At 43.3% G+C, this 21,483-nt stretch overlaps 1 protein-coding gene across 2 annotated transcripts in view; it reads right to left on the reverse strand.

Moving 5' to 3' along the window:
- The window catches only part of PDCD11 (programmed cell death 11), a 141,416-nt gene that overhangs the window by 17,199 nt on the left and 102,734 nt on the right, over window positions 1-21,483 (reverse strand). For both annotated transcript variants that reach the window (XM_030202807.1, XM_030202806.1), the window contains exons 29-33: window positions 17,530-17,719; window positions 15,111-15,233; window positions 8,539-8,685; window positions 2,674-2,924; window positions 54-222 (exon numbers count right to left, since the gene is read on the reverse strand). In XM_030202807.1, coding sequence (XP_030058667.1) covers window positions 54-222; window positions 2,674-2,924; window positions 8,539-8,685; window positions 15,111-15,233; window positions 17,530-17,719 — 880 coding nt within the window. The remainder of the gene's footprint in view (window positions 1-53; window positions 223-2,673; window positions 2,925-8,538; window positions 8,686-15,110; window positions 15,234-17,529; window positions 17,720-21,483) is intronic.

Genomic DNA, 21,483 nt, shown 5'->3' on the forward strand with positions numbered 1-21,483 from the left:
TCAAAACAAACTGAAATTCGGTTGGTCTCTAAAATGCATGCATGTCTTCTTACCTTGTACTTCTCAGACTGGGTGTAAATATCTGTCAGCTGCTGGAAGACCTTCAAGGGCTCACTGTACTGGACAGCTCTTTCGAAGACTTTCATTAAGGTATCCTCTGTTCCGTACATGTTCTCCAAATTCAACAGAGCAACCCAGACGTTCAGTTTCTCCTGCTCCTCCCTTGAGAAAGGATTCACAAAGCACTACAATTATTTGCCATGCTCAAAGCATCAAGTCGTTTTATTCACCCTGTGTGATGGGAAGTCAGCAGAAGCAAGAGTCACCTGGACTACTTTTTATGCTTCAGTATTGGAAATCATCGTTTTCATTAGTGTTTAGATAAGGCGGTAGTGACACATCAAACACAGAGCAACACCTGCGCTCCCTCCACACTATAGAGTGCTGGGCTCCACCCTCCTTGCTCTCCTTATCACAGGCGAGAGGAAAAGTCATCCTAGAATCTTTGTACTTTGAATTTGGCTGATTTTCTGAGCATTTGGTATGTCATCTATGGTGCTGTTTTTATTGTTGTTATTCACTAAGCACTCTGCACTCTGACTAAAAGCTAGTGGGTTAAAAATCAAACTAAATAAAAACAAAAAAATTAGACAAGAGAAAGGAGGCAGGTAGTTGCTCCCCTCCTTTCATGCAGTAACTTATCAATTAACGTGCTTACTCCCAAAGAGGAGGTAACACCAGGCTTTCATCTACCCTTTATTCTATCCCCATGCGTAGCCCGAAATGGGACCTGGTCTGGATTCACTATTTGCACAGTATCTTGCTACAACGCAAGGGCCTACATTATAGGCACCTACATTTCACCATTAAATGACCCAATTTTCTCTCCCCCCCCCCCCATAGCTTCCCATTCAATGCCCTACAAATGCATTTATTTGCCCCATGTCAAGAGTAGAGGATGCAGGAAATCATAACAAAAACTCCATATTAGACTGCTGTTTGTCAGGCGCTTCTGTGTCCACCTGACAATACAGACGGATTTATTTGGCAGTGCTAGTGTTTTGCACCAGGTTTCCCTGATTTTTTTTACTTTGCCTGGTTAAGCTGCATTGTGACCCCTGAAGCAGGTGGTTTTACCGCCAAAACATGGGCCATGTCAGGTCCAGCTACTGGTGTTTTGGTTAAAGAACTCTGACTTTATCCCGTTGGCTGGTTGCAATTTGTGGCATACCCTACTCTTGCTTTGGACTATAGACTGCATGTAGAGGTTTCTACCTGTGTTTTGCGTTTTTGGCTTTTATTTGCCCCATACCAGCCTAAGTAATTGTATCAACCCTCTAAAGTACAAAGGTCACATACCCACCTAAAACCATCTGGGTCCCCAAAGTTTCCAACCCCTACGTGAAATAATTTCAAAGTTATTTTATAAATAAGAGATGGGAGGAAACAAACAGCCACACAAACTTTAAATACACACAAGCATCAGTACAGTCTCAAACCTTGCTTCAGACAGAAATGAGGCTAAAAATTGCACCCATGCCTTAGATTTCTGAAGCTTTCAATGACAAAAACACTTATTATGTAAGGTGCAATTAAATGACAACAGGAGGACAGCCACAGAGCCAACCTCTCATAATGCACTGCATGCGAGGCTCCTATCCTAGTGCCACAGGCATATATAATGCCAGGTTGAGAGAGTCAGGGCAGACACGGCATTAATCACATCAGCTGCTTTAGGACAGTGATGGAATAGGAAAGGTTTAGATCACATTGTTCAGAGAATAAAATTCCAGCCTCTCCCAGAGATGCCAGTCTTGGTTGTCTCTTTCCCCCCCACTGCACCCAGGTACTTCTGGTCCTGAACAGTATCAGAATGGGGGTTAGTACGTGGGACTTTGCCATCAAAACCTCAACATGTCACAAGGTTTGAGTGGCAAAAATGCAAACTCCTTGACCACTTCTGATAGTGTCCTGAAGACGACAGATACACTACCTGGAACGGAGAGTTTGGCATGGTCTTCCTCATCTTGAGGGATTTTTTTTGTTTTTTTAAGGAAAAAGAGATTAAATAAATTTAAAATTTGAATTCTGATGACTCTAGAACATGACAAAAACAGACACCAACCCCCGGATTCTATAAAGGTCGTCCAGTCAGACATCCAAATTTGTGCGGAGATCCAAGATGCACGCAGAAACGAATTACTTAATTAGGAGTTAATTGGCACTGAGTTATGTGCGCATCTGCCCTGTACCCTATTCTACGACATGGGCACCTATAGTGCACAACTCAAAAGTAGGCGTGGCCATTGGAGGTGCCATATTGTAGAATACCTGGATTTCTATGCCCAACTGCCATCCGTTGGATGTGAAGATTTACACCAGGTCTCAGCAGGCATATGTCCTCCCGCTCAAAGTTGAATGCGGGAATCTGCTCTACGTGCCATTCTATAAAGATTGCTCAGTGCTAAACCACTTTTCTAGAACTGACGCTTAGCAAGGAGCTTAATGGCACCTAAGTTTGGGAGCCATTTATTGAACCTGGTCCCTTGTCTTATAACCAACAGTATAACGGCCCTGTCAGGTAACACCCTTTTAAATCCAACATGTACCAGAAATACTAATGCACTATTACTGGCCAACCCTCTCAGAGTACTGGAGTAGATGTGCTTCTACCTGAAAGAGATGGTTTTAAGGGCTCTCTCTGCTACAGCTCTGGCCTTCTCAATCTCTGTGGCATGCAGGTGGAAGGCCATGTACTGCAGCCACAAGATAGAACTATTGGGAGAGCTGAGGACCAGGCGGTCAAAGTCATCCGCAGTCTGAGGCTGGCAAGTGGAGTCCATCAGGGTCGCCTCAACTTTACATAGCTCCTTTTCCGCTTGCTGCTTCTCTGCCTCCTTTTCCTTCTTTGTTTTTTTCTTCAGCTGGAAAGGCAAATAGGATCCAAGATGATTACTACTTGGAACAGGTACAACCAAGTTCATCTTGCTATGCAATTTTCTTTTCTAAGTTACAAAAACACACAGGCAGGAACAATGAACAATATCGAGGAACTAGGTTTAAAACATATCTAAAAAGTCATGAAACTTGGATCAACCTATAAGCATACTACATTATATTCTCAAAAAAACATACATACTCAAAAACATATGTATAAAGTTCTAGCAATTTGTGTCATCCCTTGACACACTGTTGCCATCATTTATGATCCACATTGTTGTTTTTCTCTTACATACATACTCATTTATATGGTGAAATTTGTTCTTACCTGCTAATTTTCCTTCCTCAAATCTTGTTAGACCAGATAAGTGGGTTGTGCTCCCCAACTCGCAGATGGAGGCAGAGAACACAGACTTTCAGCGACACTATCACTAGTATAAAAGAACTGGTGCAGTCCTGGAACTTGTCAGTATAATTTTGTCAAAACTGATGGCGAGACCCCAATATCAAAGCAAAAAAAAAAAAAAAAAACAGCACAAAGGGCCTTTAAAAACAAAAGGGACACAGTTCTTACATTAAAAAAAAATCATTAAAAAAATTACATTAAAAAAAATCGGCACCTAACCCTTACCGTTCAGTGAATCCAGACTGCCCCAATTTGACTGCCCCTATCAGACCGACCGTTCACTTGTCTATTAGATTGTAAGCTCTTTGAGCAGGGACTGTCTCTCTTTGTTAAATTGTACAGCGCTGCGTAACCCTAGTAGTGCTCTAGAAAGGACCTGGCAAGATCCCAAAACAATACAATACTATTTATGCTGCTTATTCTAGAAATAAGCTGGACCTGGATTGGAAACAGGATTCTGGGCTTGATGGACCTTCGGTCAGTCCCAGTATGGCAATAATTATGTACTTATCCTATATATAGGCCAGATCACAGGGACAAAACACAACAGTCTCTGTCAAAGTGTAAAGCTCTCTGATATGCTTTGTTTATATAATGAGTGGATATTTCTTTACCTCAAACCTGCACTTCATGTCTACAACCATCTATAGAACAGAGGCGTCATAAACAAAGAAACTAATTGGGAGATTTTTCTTGACCAACCTACTCTGAAAGCTGTAAAAATTAAAAAAACAAAACCCTTCTTATCTTTCAGCCTTTGAAAAAGATGTAGCGAAATGATCTCTCTCTCTTTGGTAATAAAGAGGTCCATAATAAACTGAATTTCTATCAAAATTCATGTCAAAGATTTTAAACTCTTAATCTTTGTATTTAAGCAATTTTGAACTTCATGTAATAAATGCTCACTGCTGTCCCAAATGATGAAAATGTCATCAATGTAAAGATGGTAGATTATATTTTTAGAAAAAGGATTATTGTTAACATTTTTTTCCAACACAGCAATGTAAATATTTGCAACGTCTGGGGCCACAGCAGTGCCTTTCACTTGTTTATAAAATGTACCAGCATATTCAAAATAATTCTCTGTAAGTGCTAACATGCGACATCAACAGTGAACTCAGTATGTACGTGCAACGACCAATTCTAGTAGAACGTGACGATGTCATCTATAGCATCTGTCTGTGGAATGTTTGTATAAAGGGAGTGAATGCTCGTTATAACTAAATACCATTCAGCAAAAATCAATGCAATGGACTGTACAGTGTGAATCATGAGAGAGAAATCCCTGACATAAGAAGGGGATAAGAGGAACAAATGGGTGGAGAAAAACATCAAAGTAAGTCTAAGTCAGATCTTTTTTTTTTTTTAAAGGAATGGTGTAATTCACATTACTGAGCTGTCTCATTAATATTTCTGTATAAGATCACAATACCACCCCCATTGTCTCCTGGCTTAGGGGATCTTTTACAAAGCCGCACTAGCGTTTTTAATTTCAAACATTTTATTGAGAACTCCACAGAATATACAATCTCGTTTATCACAATATAGACAACCAGTATACACCAATCATTGCTAAGTACAAGTGTACAACCGTTCTCAAATTTTACTTTTTCCTTACCATACTATTAACCCCTCCCCATTCTTTTAGCTCGCAGCTGGTGGTAAATGCTGAGATGCCCATTATATTCCTATGGGCTTCTCAGCGTTTACCGCAAGCTAAAAACGCTAGCATGGCTTTGTAAAATGTCTGTTTCCTACAGAACTTTTTTGTTCTTCCTCTTGACGTCTAGCGACTGAGCCCTCACTCAATATGCAGAGATAGTGCCCTGCCCGACATCCAGAGATGGAGCCATGAAGGACACACAGAGAGGGAGCAATGCTCTAATCAAGACATGCCTGTATTGTAGGTGTAGACCGAGCTATGCCCCAGACCACTGCCATGCTCACCAAGTAAAAATGGCGCCACAAGAAATGGGAGAAAAACTCTGCATCCCATCTCAAGATAGGCTGAATCTTCCCAGTCTGAGAGGCAGGAGGTCCCCCATGCAGTAAGGAAGGTACAATGCATACCAAGAAAAGGAGTCTTGCCCGAAGCAACCTAAACAGCTAGCAGGCCGAACAGGAAGGTGCCAGACACATACCGTAACACATCAAGGTGTGCGTCAGTCCCCCCCCTCAAGAAACTGCCAGCATGCATTTACACATTTATACGCCTCAGAGCACCCAACATGCAGTTCCCAAACCGCAAGGACACAGCCCACAGGCAGTCCCAAAGAATTTGGGGCAAAAAAAGGAGAGCTAGCAAATAGCCTAGCCTTACTAGGACTAGAGGTCAATAGCACAATTCAACCAGGCCTCAACTTCAAATGATGTTGCCTGTAGGCAGCCTACTAGGAGTCTACCACTGAACCACAAAACAGAGGCTTGTAAAGCTAGCTGATCAGACATGACTAAAACCAAGGGATAGGATGCTAACAGGCAAAGCTGGAAGGAAGCCCGAAGCTGCCTGAACGTGCCAACTGAAGGGAGGTGAGAAGGTGGCTGTGTTCATCCAAGGTGAGCCAAGGCATCCCCATACAAGCTGGCACCAAACCGCTGAGGAAGGGAGCCCACTCGCCAGCCCCTCAGAACAGCACTGAAATGGGAAATCAAGCAGTAGAAAAGAACCTAAGAGTACCTCCCTCAAGAAGGAAAGGTGGAAACCTGTCACGAAGCATGGAAAAGATGCCTGGGACAAAGCGCAGGACCGCACTGCCCAAACTTGGTAGAACAAGTCAACCGTAACACGAGAGTATTGCCTCCAGATTCATGGACCACAACCATCATGATGCTGGAAATAAGTCCCAAGGAAACATGCCGAACCACGTCAGGCACTGAAGAGAACCGAACACAGAAGCCAACAGAACTAGTGTAGGCCATGGAAAAAACACAGGAAAGAGAGACAGCTGCACAACTGCCCAAAGGCGCACTGACACAGAAGCGCAAACTCTTTTTTTTCTGCATATTACCACTGGGGGTTACCCAGCGGTAATCAGGCAACACCATGCACTGCCCAGTTACTGCTGGGCTAGCACGGGAACCCTTACGGCCACCTAACATGTGGCGGTAAAAGGTTCCCCCCCAAAATGGCCACACAAGTGAAAACTTACCACATGGCCATTTCTATTTTGGGCTTTTTATCTGCTGCGGTAAAAAAGGCCTCAGCCTTATATAGTACTGTAATTACATCACCACTATCCAGTAAGAATGGGTAATTTTTTGTTTAATGGCGGAAAACAGCCTCAAAGTACCAAGGTCTATGATGGTCCCTTTCGGTACTAAATCAATCCCGTTTGCCGATTACTCGATCTATATAGGGATTTGATATTTATCATAGGCTGAAAAACCTCCTTAGATTTCAGTGTGCATGCAGTACTAAATAAGATTTTTCATTTGAATCTATGCTATCTAACATACTAGCATGCAGTCCATTTCTCGTGCTGATATATCAGTTCGCCACAATAAACATAGCTTATAACTTAGCTTGTGTTGTGCTCCCGGATGGGGTCCACGGTTGCCTCATTCAGATCTCCCTACGGTATATACTTAATATTTCTCTTGGTTAGGGGAGATCTGAATGAGGCAACCATGGACCCCATCCGGGTCCAGGGATGGGGCTAGGAGCCCTCTCCCACACTCCATGGACCTTCTGACCTCTTTATGCCCCCTGAGCCTGAGGAGGTGACAACAGTGCCTCGTCCTAACACCCAGGGGATCTGCCCCTATCCTTGGGGCTGCCCTGAAGCAAGACCAGAGCCTTTTAGAAGCAGCTAAAAGTTATCTCCTCCACCAAATGTTGCATCAAAAGAAGAGAAACAGCATGGGCTCCCTGCTGTGTAACTTGCCTGAGGCCGTCTCCTTTTCCCTCAGAGGTGCCTGTTCTTGCAAGGCTGCATCCCCTGCCAGGTGCTGTCAGGTGGGAGAACTGTGGCCCAAACTCATGATGGCCACAGCTCCCACTTATGAAGCAACCGCTGGAGTCTGCTTCAACCGGAGGCCTCTGCTGACTGCTCCGCTGAGTCCCTGTTGCAGGCAGTACAACAAGCACCACACTGCTTCTCTTGCCACTTTGGAGCTGCTGTTCTAAATCCCCTTCTCCACTACTGGACTCCCTGGTTTTGGTCCTTGTAATCTCAGGTTGTCCCTGAAAGCACAGCCCCTGACCCTCTGAGGCTCTCAATCCCTTGAAAGCCAACTTTCTTTTTTACAGACTTTGGAGACCTAACCAAAGAAGGACTGACCATGTGGCTAAAATCTGCTTTATTCACTAATGTTAAGTTTTGTTCGTGATCTTGTTTTGTGTTTTTATTGATTTTGTGTTCTATTTTATACACTGCCTCGAATTGTCAGATAGTGCGGTTTATAACTACTTTAAATTAGGGCTGTCCATCAATTAAAAGGGTTAATCGCACAATTGATCGCGATCAAAATTCTTAATCATGTGGCTGCTCGCGTAAAGCGTCACCCTTGCATTTTCACCTGTATAGTGCAAAATATAGACTGCAGATGTCAATTCTCAAAACTTACATATTGTACTTCAGTTACTAAACTGAAAATAAAATCATTTTTCTTAACTTTGTTGTCCGGTGATTTTATTTTTCTAATCACCTTATTCCCTGTCTTTAGTTCTGCTCCTCTGTCTATGCTCTGAACTCTATTTTCAGGGCCTCCTCTCCCTCACTATTTTCTCTCCTCCTCTCTTCTTCACTTCTTCCCCTATAACACCTTCAATTTTCTGCCATTTTTCTTCCTCCTTATAGGAGAGAGAAGCATGATGCGATTAACCGAGTTAAAATTATTAGTGCAAGTCAAAAAATATAAAGCGATTAGTTAAATGTTAAGAGTTGTATTCTCTTTTCCGGAACCATATCAGCTTCCTTGCACCTAACTGTTACTCTATTTTCCACTCTGTATATATTCCCGGAGTTGGTACTCTCCTCTCCAGAACCTGTAAGCCACATTGAGCCTACTGCTATGCGGGAAAATGTGGGATACAAATGCAATAAATAAATAAATGACCAGCCTCTCCTGCCCGGTTAAATCCTTTGGAATATCGGGTGGGAAGTGTATACTTAGTATCCAGGTAGCCATCCAGCCAAACCACTGAAACATTCAAATGGTAAAACTACAAAGGAGACAGAACAACACAATACCTTGCATTGGGGCTCCTCGTCGCTGTCTGAGCTTTCTTCCCCTCCCTTCTCCATCTGGGCCACCTTAAGAGTATTTAAGTTAACATCCCAGGTAAAGCCAGCGGTCATCTGAAGCCTTGGAGCTGCATCCTGTTTTCTTTTCTTCGGCTGTTTGTACAAGAACAAAGCACATGAGTAAAGGTCAGCAAACTAAAGGCTAGAAGAGAGAACATAATGCACCTTCTGCCCACATTTCCCTGAACATGACCCAGGAGATTTGATAATGAAGAATCCTGGGCTCCAGTGTTACATTCATGCAGGTCATAACTGAATTTCAAAAACAAAGACCCAAAGTAAAAACACACAACACAAAAACAAGTTGCTTACCTGTAGCATGTGTTTTCTCCGAGGACAAGCAGGATGACAAATTCTCTCATTTGGGACTCCCTAGCGCAAAAAAGGGAAAGAAAGGGAGGGCATGTTGGCATGCAGACAACAGGCCTCTTTAAAGTTTTGGGGGGGATTTCTTTTTAGCAACAAAGGCAACCTGGAAATGAAAAGAATGGGCTCCAGGGGGGATGGAGTTGGATTCTAAACCTACTACTACTACTACTTATCATTTCTATAGCGCAACAAACGAGACTCCAGAGAACAGACCAACCAAATCTACTGTCATGTTGGGAAGCCTTTACCCAACAGAAGGAGATAATGCTGTATGGACCACATCAGAGCCTCATAAATCTCCTCCTTACAGGCTGACATTATGATCCTCGACATGATCCTCTAAAGTCAGGCCTGTATGGATCACTTAAATTTAACTGTATGTCATATCTGATTGAGATATTATTCTTGTTGTGAACTGCTTTGAAATTTTGTTAAAAGCGGTATACAAGATGCGGAATAGAATAGAGTCTGCATTGCCAACAGCAGTTCCTTGCTTTTTGGGATCAAAAGAAAAAATGCTGGGCAAAGTTTCTCAGTGTTTTAGTCTGCTCTAAGCAGAAGACTAAGGGTCATTCAGCAATCTAAAATGTGCAATATTTGTTCCTTATTGCAGGCGTGTGGCTTAAGTAGGATGATTGACTGGTTAAAGTGGTAATTTGACATCACTTTAGAAAGGAACTTTGGATGAAAAAAATGGACATAGAGTGGGTCAATTATGAAGGCCTGGAGCTCACTAACTCCATGTGCCAAAGCAACTGCCACCAAAAATAAAGACCTTCCAAATCAGCTAATTTAGCTCACAGAAGTCTAGTGGCTCAAAGGGAGCTTTTATCAGCTGGTTTAGAACAATGTTGAGTTCCCAAGACACTGCGAGTGGATTGATGGGAAGCTTCAATAGAAGCAAGCCTGCATAAAGCAAAAAAGTAAAGCTTATACAGAAGATCTCTCTTCTACAAGGGGAATATGCCTAAGGTGAACCTTAACAGAACTGGTCTTCAAACTGGACTCAAGAGATGTAGAAGGTAGTCAAGCAGCTTTTGTGTGAACAGGAAAAGGAATTTAAGGCCTTACCATCACACCACATAACAAAATTCTTCCATATAAAGCCACAGACTGCCAAGTGGCACCTCTCCTCTCAATATCCAGGCTGTGAAGGAGAGGGACCCCATGTTGGAGTGCAACACCATCCCCTGCGTTTGAGTGATCAGCATTAAAGAATCAAATGGCCCAAATGGATTCCATGTGGATAACTCCTCAAGGAAAGGAAATTAGACTTGCCTTGGCCTATAAGAGAGAATCTTTGCAAAAAGTACAACTGAAGGATACTGAAGGAGAAAAACATCTGAAGAAAGTCTGCTATTAGATCCTATCCTGAACAAAATCTAAGGGCGTTTTCTGTCAAGAGAAGACTTGAGATCTACTGCAGGTATTTCTCACTTGCAGAAAACCATCTTTGCTACCCCACAATGAAGAGTCCACTCATGGGGTTGGAATACTCATCTCAGTTTGTCTGCCTGGACAGTGCTTTTCCCTACCAGTTAAGCTGTTCTGAGGGTTCTCACAAAAGAGTTGACTTAAATCCAGATTTTAACAGCTTTCCAACACAGGAGGTACATGCCTGTTTCTCTCTGCTTGATTTGATGCATGGCTACTCAATTGTCTGCCTAGATTAAATATTTGTGTTAGCTAACACTTTTCTTTCTAAGCTGAGCCAGAGTCCTCCACCTACAGTCCTGCCAGAGATCATAACCACTCTCCTTTCTAGAAGGGAATCAAGGTACTCACGGAAACCATCTTGAATCAGAAATGTGTTCAAAGCCCTTAGGATGGGATCATATCCCCTTGCTTTCCTAGTGGCCAAGAAATACTAGGAGTAAAATCCCTGCCTTCTTTCTCCCATGGAATATGTTCAGCAGCATTGGTCTCCAAGAAGAAGCGCTCCTTGGCATTTCCTGATGCTGAGAGTTTAATAAAGACACTCTTGGGGGATAATTTGGCGGTAACTTGAATAGAGAAACTTTGTATCCATGACGGATGATCTTTACAACCCAAAGGTTAGATGTTAGAAGAGACCAATGGTTTATGCAAAACCTTCAGCTTCCTTATACTGGAATGTTGTCCAGCACCGCTACTGGGAATCTTGGTTATATTATCAAGGAGACAATCAAAACCTCACCCTCATTTTGGGCAAGGCTTCTAGGTCCTTTATTGGTCTTGGGTGAGAATGACAGCCCCATTTGGATTGTCGGAAATGAGAGGAGTAGACAGTACAGTACCTATCCCGAGAACAGTAAGGTCTCCTCAGGCTCTCACTTGCAAACCTCCTAAATGAAGAGGAGAGTGGATTAGAAGTTGATCAAGAGGGAGTGTGAGTGTAAACTGAGTATGTCACAGGTCTCTTTTATAAGAGAAGTTGCCTCTATCTCAGATGAGATTCTTACCCTGGACGGGCACATCAGCCAGCTTTTCCTGCATGTTGTAATGGAGATTTTAAGCTTGCAACCATGAGAGTATGCAAGTCCAATGGCTGTTGCAGAAACTTTTGTCACTGTCCCAAAAGCACCAAAGGATAACCTAACCACGAGCTTTCATACTCCTTCCCTCTGCCCACCTGTGACCTGACTTTGGACGATTTGTCCTGAAGCAAAACGTTTCATGTTTTGGCCCATGAAAATCTGGTAAGAAGCTACATAGGAAGAGGGCATGGCATAATGAAAATATTATTCTCAAGAGAATCTAATGCCTTAATATCTCTCCATGGAGGCTACCATGGAAGGGACAAAGGAGATGGGAATGGATTTTTGGATTTAGTTCACAACTTTAAGATTACATCAAGTTGAGTTATATTTAGATACAGCAGATAAGTTCCTGTTTCCACAAGACTTACAATCTGAATCTGTACCTGAGCAAAGGAGGGTTAAGTGACTTGCCCAGGATCACAAGGAGTGGCAATGGGATTTGAACTTGGCTTCACTGGTTCCCATCCCACTGCTCTAACTATGGAGTGGGACTCAGAACTTTTGTCTCTCTTGCGAGTGGATTTGACTACCATTGAATGGTGAGGAAGCTACTGCTTCTTGAATCGAAGGGCCCTCTGGATTCTGTACATGGAGTCAGTCTTCTTGTTAACAGAATTCATTACATGTTGGGTATTATTAGGAAAGGTATGGAAAACAGGTGTGAGGATGTTATAATGCCGTTGTATCGCTCCATGGTGCGACCGCACCTTGAGTATTGTGTTCAATTCTGGTCGCCGCATCTCAAGAAAGATATAGTAGAATTGGAAAAGGTGCAGCGAAGGGCGACTAAAATGATAGCGGGGATGGGACGACTTCCCTATGAAGAAAGACTAAGGAGGCTAGGGCTATACAGCTTGGAGAAGAGACGGCTGAGGGGAGACATGATAGAAGGATGTGAAGCGTCTGTTCACGCTTTCCAAAAATACTAGGACTAGGGGGCATGCGATGAAACTACAGTGTAGTAAATTTAAAACAAATCGGAGAAAATTTTTCTTCACCCAACGTGTAATTAAACTCTGGAATTCGTTGCTGGAGAAAGTGGTGAAGGCGGTTAGCTTAGCAGAGTTTAAAAAGGGGTTGGACGGTTTCCTAAAGGACAAGTCCATAAACCGCTACTAACGGACTTGGAGAAATCCGGGATTCCAGGAATGGCATGTGTGGAGTGTTTGTACGTTTGGGAAGCTTGCCAGGTGCCCTTGGCCTGGATTGGCCGCTGTCGTGGACGGGATGCTGGGCTCGATGGACCCTTGGTCTTTTCCCAGTGTGGCATTGCTTATGTACTTATTCTCATCCGTGTGTCTTACAGGACCTTGTAAATGGGCACAATTACACCTTAATTGTGGGAGGAAGGTTGAGGAATTGGAAAATATTCAACTTCTCTGCTCCGGGCTCCTCTGTCTCTAACTTAAATGAGACATTCAAACACAGAAGATGACAGCAGATGAAGACTATATGGCTTATCTGCTCGTCCCATCCATACCAAATAAAATGCACAACAATCCTTCCCTCTCTCTCAGAAATATTCTGTACTGGTCTCATGCCTTCTTGAATTCTGATACAGTCCTCACCTCCACCATCTCTACTGAAACACTGTTCCATGCATCCACTACCCATTCCCAGGGTATGTATCTGTTGCACATTTTATCATATGCAAAAAGGCAAACCATCCCCAAAAGCCCTTCTCCAATATCACTTGCAAAAATTTTAAATAGAATCATAACTGAAAAAACAATATGGCACAAAAAGTCAAATCACACCAAATGAGAACTGCCTGCTCAGTTCCGCAGGAAAAAGATGAAGTCTTGTGTGTGATGGTGCAACATGGGAAATGTGTAATGTATGGAAAAAATTTAAAAAAAGTTTGGATAATTTCCTCAGTCTGTAAGCTGTTATTAAGATGGACTTGGGAAAATCCACTGCTTATTTTAGGCAGAATAAAATCTGCTTTACTGTTTTTTTGTTTTTCTTTTTTAAGATCTTGCCACATACTTGTGACCTGGATTGGCCACTGTTGGAAATAGGATACTGGGCTTGATGGACCTTCGGTCTGTCACTGTATGACAACGCTTATTTTCTTATGTCTCAGAAAAGCTTCTAGAAGTTGAGCTAAACTATGAGAGCTTTTTCCCATGGTGCATCTGTCACATGTCACCTAGATCTGATGACTTGTCCATCCTGCTTGTACTGGGAGAAAAAACATTCTAGTCTGCATAATCAACCTGAAAGAGGTAAATCCAAATTGAAATGAAGGAAAAAAAAAAAGAGAGTGAAGATTTATTTTTTTATTAAAACTAGTAACATTCACATATGATCTGTGACCAGAAATATGCAACTTACAGAGGACAATTTTATAATAGGTCATTTAGGTTTAAATAGGGCAGGAAGATACCTATGGTTTGTCTATTTTATAAAGGCACATAGGCACCTATGTGTTATAAACAGACCTGTGGAGTCGGAGTTGATAAAAATGTACCGACTGCAACTCCAAAATAAATAACACATTATAGTATATGGTAAATTTATCATTTTATTTAGTTATATATATATCTGTCTACAACACACACACACATATCTTTGTTCTGAATCTAAAGTTATATTTTCACATGTCCTTTGTAATGCCTTTCATAATGTAAGTAGTTATGATGATCACAATTTATAATACTGTTCCTACATTTCCTTGTTTTTACTGTATTCTTTACCATGTAAGATGCTTTCTTTTACTATGTAAGCCGCACTGGACCTGCTGTATGTGGGAAAGAGCAGGGTACAAATGTAATAAATAAATAAATAAAATTTACAAGTACTTTAGATCCAGAACAAAAAATTAAAGCCTAAAATCAGTAGGAGTTGGAGTCAGACAGTAGAAAAATAGAGGTTTTGGAGTCAAAGGTTTGATGTACCAACTCCACAGCCCTGGTTATAAAATACTAGCACAAGAAACAGCACCTAGACTATCGATGCTGACATTTACGCCTGCTGAAAGAGGTTTATAAAATTAACCTCAAATGCCCAATGCTTTTGGCCTGGTGGATCACTGAAGACATATAAGACGAGATCTCTTGTCTTCTAATCCTTGCCCAGCAATATAATCTGGGTGTTTTATAGAATCACTAAGGAATGACCAGCAGCAATGGAGGACGCATTATTTCACGGAGAGAGTAGTGGATGCTTGGAATGCCCTCCCGCGGGAGGTGGTGGAAATGAAAACGGTAACGGAATTCAAACATGCGTGGGATAAGCATAAAGGAATCCTGTGCCGAAGGAATGGATCCTCAGGAGCTTAGTCAAGATCGGGAGGCGGGGCTGGTGGTTTGGAGGCGGGGATAGTGCTGGGCAGACTTATAAGGTCTGTGCCCTGAAGAGCACAGGTACAAATCAAAGTAGGGTATACACAAAAAGTAGCAAATATGAGTTATCTTGTTGGGCAGACTGGATGGATCGTGCAGGTCTTTTTCTGCCGTCATCTACTATGTTACTATGTTATTTCTAGCTAGCCAGCAAATGGTGGGGAGATTTTAAATAGAAATTCCCTCAATGACGAATGTCCATGTACAGAATACTATTAGACAGCATGAGTAAAAACGTGTTAAATGTGAGTGATTACCAAAACAAACACCCTCAGCTCTTTACCTTGGATTTTCTCTCATCCTCTTCACTCTCCTCCTCCTCCTCCTCCCGAAAGAACACCTCAACCCCACTGTCGTCCTCCTCTCGGGACACAAGTGTTTTTCGCTTTTTCTTTACAGTGATACTCTTCCATGATGAAGAAACAAAGAAACACCACCAATAAAAAAAGTTTAAAAAGGAAAAGGAAAAAAAAACCAAACCAACCAATAATAATGATGATGTCTGAATTTAAGACAGATTTCATAAAATTCCTCTATTCAAACATCCAGAGCTATTTAAAAATTTTCAGAAAAGCTAAAAATACAAGTTGAAAAGTGTACTCTTAAAGAGCAACATAATTGCATGTCTCTCCTTTCCTCCATTCTCAAACTTAGGCATGCCTGTGTGGAGGAAGCAGATTGAAACAACCTTGGTAAATTAGGTCTCAGCCAGGTAGCAGATGTGTGGGTTGGTAGGGATATTGGTTATGGGGTGTGAATAGTGACTGATGGTGTGTGTATATCAGTGGTAAGATTTGTATATTTATCTACATAGAGTGAGTTTAGCTGTTTTTCTCTAGTGGTGTGTGGGAATGAGGTTATGAGTGTGTGAGGGATGGGTATGCAAGGGGCGTATTTATGTGTAGAGGGATGGGTATTTCGGGCGCAAATGTGTGTAGGTGCAACGGTATACAGCTTGTATGTGTGTGTAACATTAGACGGATAGCCCCTCAGCAACAGGAGCTATTGCTTAAGTGAAATGTGCCTAAAAAAATAAATGTAAATACTACTACTACTAAGCATTTCTATAGCGCTGCCAGGGTTATGCAGCGCTGTACAAGTTTAAACATGGGGAAGGACAGTCCCTGCTCAAGAGAGCTTACAATCTACATATGGCTCAAACCTGTGGTTCAGCTGTTGTGTTGTGCACTGCCATGAGTTGGGCGCCTGGTTCAATTACCAGAGAACTGTCATTGTGTGGAAGTGATGACTCCTACAGTGGTCAGAGCCAAGGATTATAAGGTTCAAAAACGAGCCAAGCTACATGGCTTCTGACTCATGATGGGTGCTGCAATAATCCAACTGAATATGGGGTGTGGCAGCGGAGAAATAAAAAAAAAAATCCACAGGTAGTATGAAGGAAGGCTGACTGCTAGATCATAGCCTAGTTCCAATTATGCTGATAAGAGAAGGAACCATCTATCTACGTGTATATACATAAAATTCCAGGGCACTATTTATCCAGCAGTCAGCTGAATGTTGGTCTCCTCTGCTAGCAGGAAAGTGCTTGGACTTCATCATACTTACATCAAAAGACATTTGTGCTTCTGTAGATAGGCTACAGAAACAAATGGCTGTGAGTGATAGCGTGAACGAGTGCTTGAGCCTTTGAGCACACCACCCGAACTCTCATCCATTCTCTCATTACCTCTCGCAACCTACTCCTCACTGGCCTCCCACTTTGCCATCTATCCCCCCTTCAGTCCGTTCAAAACTCTGCTGCACGTCTTATCTTCCGCCAGAACCGGTACACTCATATCACCCCTCTCCTCAAGTCACTTCACTGGCTTCCGATGAGCTACCACATACAGTTTAAGCTTCTCCTTTAAACCTACAAATGAACTCGATCTACAGCCCCTCCCTACCTCTCTACCCTCATTTCGCCTTACATTCCTACCCGTAACCTCCGTTCTCAAGACAAATCCCTCCTGTCGGTACCCTTCTCCACCACCGCCAACTCCAGGCTCCGCCCTTTCTGCCTCGCCTCACCCCATGCCTGGAATAAACTCCCTGAGCCCATACGCCAGGCCCCCTCCCTGCCCATCTTCAAATTCTTGCTCAAAGCCCACCTCTTCAATGTCGCCTTCGGCACCTAACCATCATACCTCTATTCAGGAAATCTGGACTGCCCCTACTTGACATTTCACCCATTAGATTGTAAGCTCCTTAAAGCAGGGACTGTCCTTTTTTGTTAATCTTTACAGCGCTGCGTAACCCCAGTAGCGCTCTAGAAATGTTAAGTAGTAGCAGTGGCCTCATAGAGGCCTGTAAACAAACTGAGACAGCTTAAAACAATAAGCAAAAACCCTTTATTCAGGACAGTAATGCAAACACAAAACAAGAGAGCCAGTCCTACCTTATAGGCTAAGGAATACTTGGGGAGTCCCTCAGCTATTGCTGGCAGAGTCTCGGAGGCTTCCCTTGGCCAAACAGGACTCCCTGACTTTCTGCAACTCAGAAGTTTTATCCTTCCTGAACTGGGCCATGACCCCCTTGACTAGACTTCCCCGACCCAGCTCAGTTAAGGTGGCCTAGGGAACATGTGTGTTAGGGAGAAGAACTGGTTTTCCTAGTCACTTCCTCATACTGTATTTTACTGTGAATTCCACCCCCCTCACAAACAAATAAGATTCCTGCTGATCAGACTTCATAGGGAGACCTACCTTTTTTTCTGCTTCACTCTCCGAGTTCCTCCTTTTCCGTTTCTCTTTCAGCTTCTTATATAGCTCTTCCTTTTCTTTCTGCTCTTCTGTTTTCCGCAATGGGAATCCTAGAGACTTGGGTAAGACATCGGGTTTGCCAGTGTCCTCTGGTAGCAGTGATAACTCTACATGATGCTTCTTTTTTTGCACACTGCAAGGACAAACACAGCGGATATGTCTGAAATGCTTGAGCTTGAGGTGTCAGGGAAGGAAGGGGAGGGGAAACTGTGAAGTGTGCACACAGTGCAAAAATTAATGACAGGATGACATACAGAGGCAGACTTTGGAAACGAAAACATGACCATCAACAGATACGAGATCCCTTGGCCTGTCCAGTCTACCCATTCACATTATCTATGTTAATGATTTCCTGCCCTCAGGTCCTACTGTCTCTCTCCTGACCATGCTCGAATCCTATGAAAATGCAAGCTTTGACAAAATCTGTGAATGTAGTAGATACTGGTTCAAACTGCTCTCTCAAGCTTCCAGTTCTCCCCACAGAGGCAAAGTTTGGCTAGCTCTCCAGCAGCTGGATTCCAAATTTTGGGAAGGGGGTTCCCTCTCCAAGGTTTGCTACAGCTGCTTTAGGGCTTGATTTATTAACACTGTTTCCCATTTTGTATCTATACAGGGAGAAAAGCTTAGTAAATCAGGCCTTTAATGTGTTGCTACTCTCCCTTTCTCTCTCAATCCCCTCACCTGATCCCTCTCATCTTTTCAACTTGTCCCAAGCAGTGACCCCTATGTCTAATCTACTACTACTATTTAACATTTCTAAAGCGCTACCAGGGTTACGCAGCGCTGTACAATCTAACAAAGAAGGACAGTCCCTGCTCAAAGGAGCATACAATCTAAAGGACAAAAAAGTGCAGTCAATCAAATTGGGGGCAGTCTAGATTTCCTGGATAGAGGTACAATGGTTAGGTGATGAAGGCGACATTGAAGAGGTGGGCTTTGAGCAAGGATTTGAAGATGGCTTGGCGTATGGGCTCAGGGAGTTTATTCCAAGCATAGGGTAAGGCGAGGCAGAAAGGGCAGAGCCTGGAGTTGGCGGTGGTGGAGAAGGGTACTGAGAGGAGGGATTTGTCCTGTGAGCGGAGGTTACGGGTAGGAGCGTAAGGGGAGATGAGGGTAGAGAGGTAATGAGGGACTGCAGATTGAGTGCATTTGTAGGTTAGTAGGAGCAGCTTGAACTGTATGCGGTACCTAATCGGAAGCCAGTGAAGTGACTTGAGGAGAGGGGTGATATGAACATATCGGTCCAGGCGGAAGATAAGACGGGCAGCAGAGTTCTGAACGGATTGAAGGGGGGGATAGATGGTTAAGTGGGAGGCCAGTGAGGAGTAGTTTGCAGTAGTCAAGGCAAGAGGTGATGAGTGGATGAGAGTTCGGGTGGTGTGCTCGGACAGGAAGGGGCGAATTTTGCTGATGTTATAGAGAAAGAAGCGATAGGTCTTGGCTGTCTGCTGGATATAGGCAGAGAAGGAGAGGGAGGAGTCGAAGATGACCCCGAGGTTGTGGGCAGATGAGACGGGGAGGATGACGGTGTTGTCTACTGTAATAGAGAGAGGAGGGAGAGAAGAAGTGGGTTTGGGTGGAAAGACAATGAGCTCGGTCTTGGCCATGTTCAGTTTCAGGTGGCGGTTGGACATCCAGGCAGCAATTTCGGATAAGCAGGCCGATACTTTGGCCTGGGTTTCCGCAGTGATGTCTGGTGTGGAGAGGTAAAGCTGGGTGTCGTCAGCATAAAGATGGTATTGGAAACCATGAGATGAGATCAGCGAGCCCAGGGAAGAGGTGTAGATTGAAAAAAAGAAGGGGTCCAATGACAGATCCCTGAGGAACTCCCTCCTAATTTCCACCAGTCTTCTTCTCTCAACCTCCCACCGTCATCCCCACCCACTCAGTCATCCCTCCCCCATGCTAATCATCCTGCCATGCAATCACCCTCATCAGTCTCCTTCTTTCTCTAAACCCTCGCCCAGGCATTCTTGCTAGCTAACCAGTCACCCACCCACCCATCTTCCTCAAGAAATCATCTCCTGCTAGTTTTCCCCATCTGAGGATTTCTTCCAAGTGAAAACCGGCAGAACTTCACCTTCAAGTCATAACTGTAGGCAGTGGAATCTCATTCCCCATCATGTGATTTTCTTAAAAATATGTTCTTTATAAAAAAAGAATCACAGGAGTCGCTCAAAAGTAACTAAAAAAACGCTGAAAACGCCATGCGTTTCAGTGGCCATTTTGCATGCATTCCAATGATGTCATCATCACCTTAGGAGCCACAGTAACTGATTGGGCCCCCTTAGATTTCACCCTGGACCCCCCTGCCGACGACCCACTCGACCCCCCCTTCCCGCCGTCGCCTACCTTTGCTGGCGGGGGACCCCAACCCCCCGCCAGCCGAGATCCTCCTTGCAAAAGGCTTCCTTCTGTTTCTGACGTCCTAGCTGCACGTTGTACGTGCAACACGTCAGACTCACAGAACGAGGCCTTGCAGGTACTGGGGCCGCTTTAACAGTGATCATAATATGATCAGTTTTGATATTAACCTTGAAGTAACTATACATAGGAAGTCAAATACATAAGTGTTTAACTTTAAAAAAGGAGACTATGATAAAATGAGAAGAACAGTTAAGAAAAAACTTAGAGGGGCAACTGAGAGGGTAAAAACTGTACAACAGGCATGGACGCTGTTCAAAAATACCATCCTGGAGGCCCAGGCCAAACATATTCCGCGACAGCCGGCGTGGTTAAAAAGTGAGGTGAAGGAAGCTATTAGGGCTAAAAGAAACGCCTTCAGAAAATGGAAGAAGGAACCGTCTGAAAATAACAAAAAGCAGCATAAGGAGTGTCAAAGCAAATGCAAGGCGTAGATAAAGAAGGCCAAGAGGGATTACGAAAAAAAAAAAAAGATAGCAGTAGAGGCAAAAAAACATAGTAAAAATTTTTTTCGGTATATTAAAAGCAGGAAACTGGCATAAGAATCGGTTGGGCCACTGGATGACCGAGAAGTAAAAGGGGGCGATCAAGGAAGACAAAGACGTAGCGGACAGATTAAATGAATTCTTTGCTTCGGTCTTCACCGAGGAAGATTTGGGTGGGATACCGGTGTCGGAAATGGTATTTCAAGCGGATGAGTCGGAGAAACTTACTGAATTCACGGTAAACCTGGAGGACGTAATGGGGCAGTTCGGCAAACTGAAGAGTAGCAAATCACCTGGTCCAGATGATATTCATCCTAGAGTACTGATAGAACTGAAAAATGAACTTGCGGAGCTACTGTTAGTGATATGCAATTTATCCTTAAAATCGAGAGTGGTACCGGAAGATTGGAGGGTGGCCAATGTAACACCGATTTTTAAAAAAGGTTCCAGGGGAGATCTGGGAAATTATAGACCGGTGAGCTTGACGTCGGTGCCCGGGAAAATGGTAGAGGCTATTATTAAAAACAAAATTACAGAGCACATCCGAGGGCATGGATTAATGAGACCAAGTGAGCATGGCTTTAGTGTGGGGAAATCTTGCCTGACCAATTTACTTCAATTCTTTGGAGGAGTAAACAAACATGTGGACAAAGGGGAGCCGGTTGATATTGTGTATCTGGATTTTCAAAAGGCGTTTGACAAGGTGCCTCATGAAAGGCTACAGAGGAAATTGGAGGGTCATGGGATAGGAGGCAATGTCCTATTGTGGATTTAAAAAGGGTTGAAGCATAGGAAACAGAGAGTGGGGTTAAATGGGCAGTATTCACAATGGAGAAGGGTAGTTAGTGGGGTTCCTCAGGGGTCAGTGCTAGGACCGCTGCTTTTTAATATATTTATAAATGATTTAGAGATGGGAGTAACTAGCGAGGTAATTAAATTTGCTGATGACACAAAGTTATTCAAAGTCGTTAATTCGCGAGAGGATTGT

This window comes from Microcaecilia unicolor, chromosome 5 (genome assembly GCF_901765095.1).
Source record: "Microcaecilia unicolor chromosome 5, aMicUni1.1, whole genome shotgun sequence".
In the NCBI taxonomy this organism is placed as follows: domain Eukaryota; kingdom Metazoa; phylum Chordata; class Amphibia; order Gymnophiona; family Siphonopidae; genus Microcaecilia; species Microcaecilia unicolor.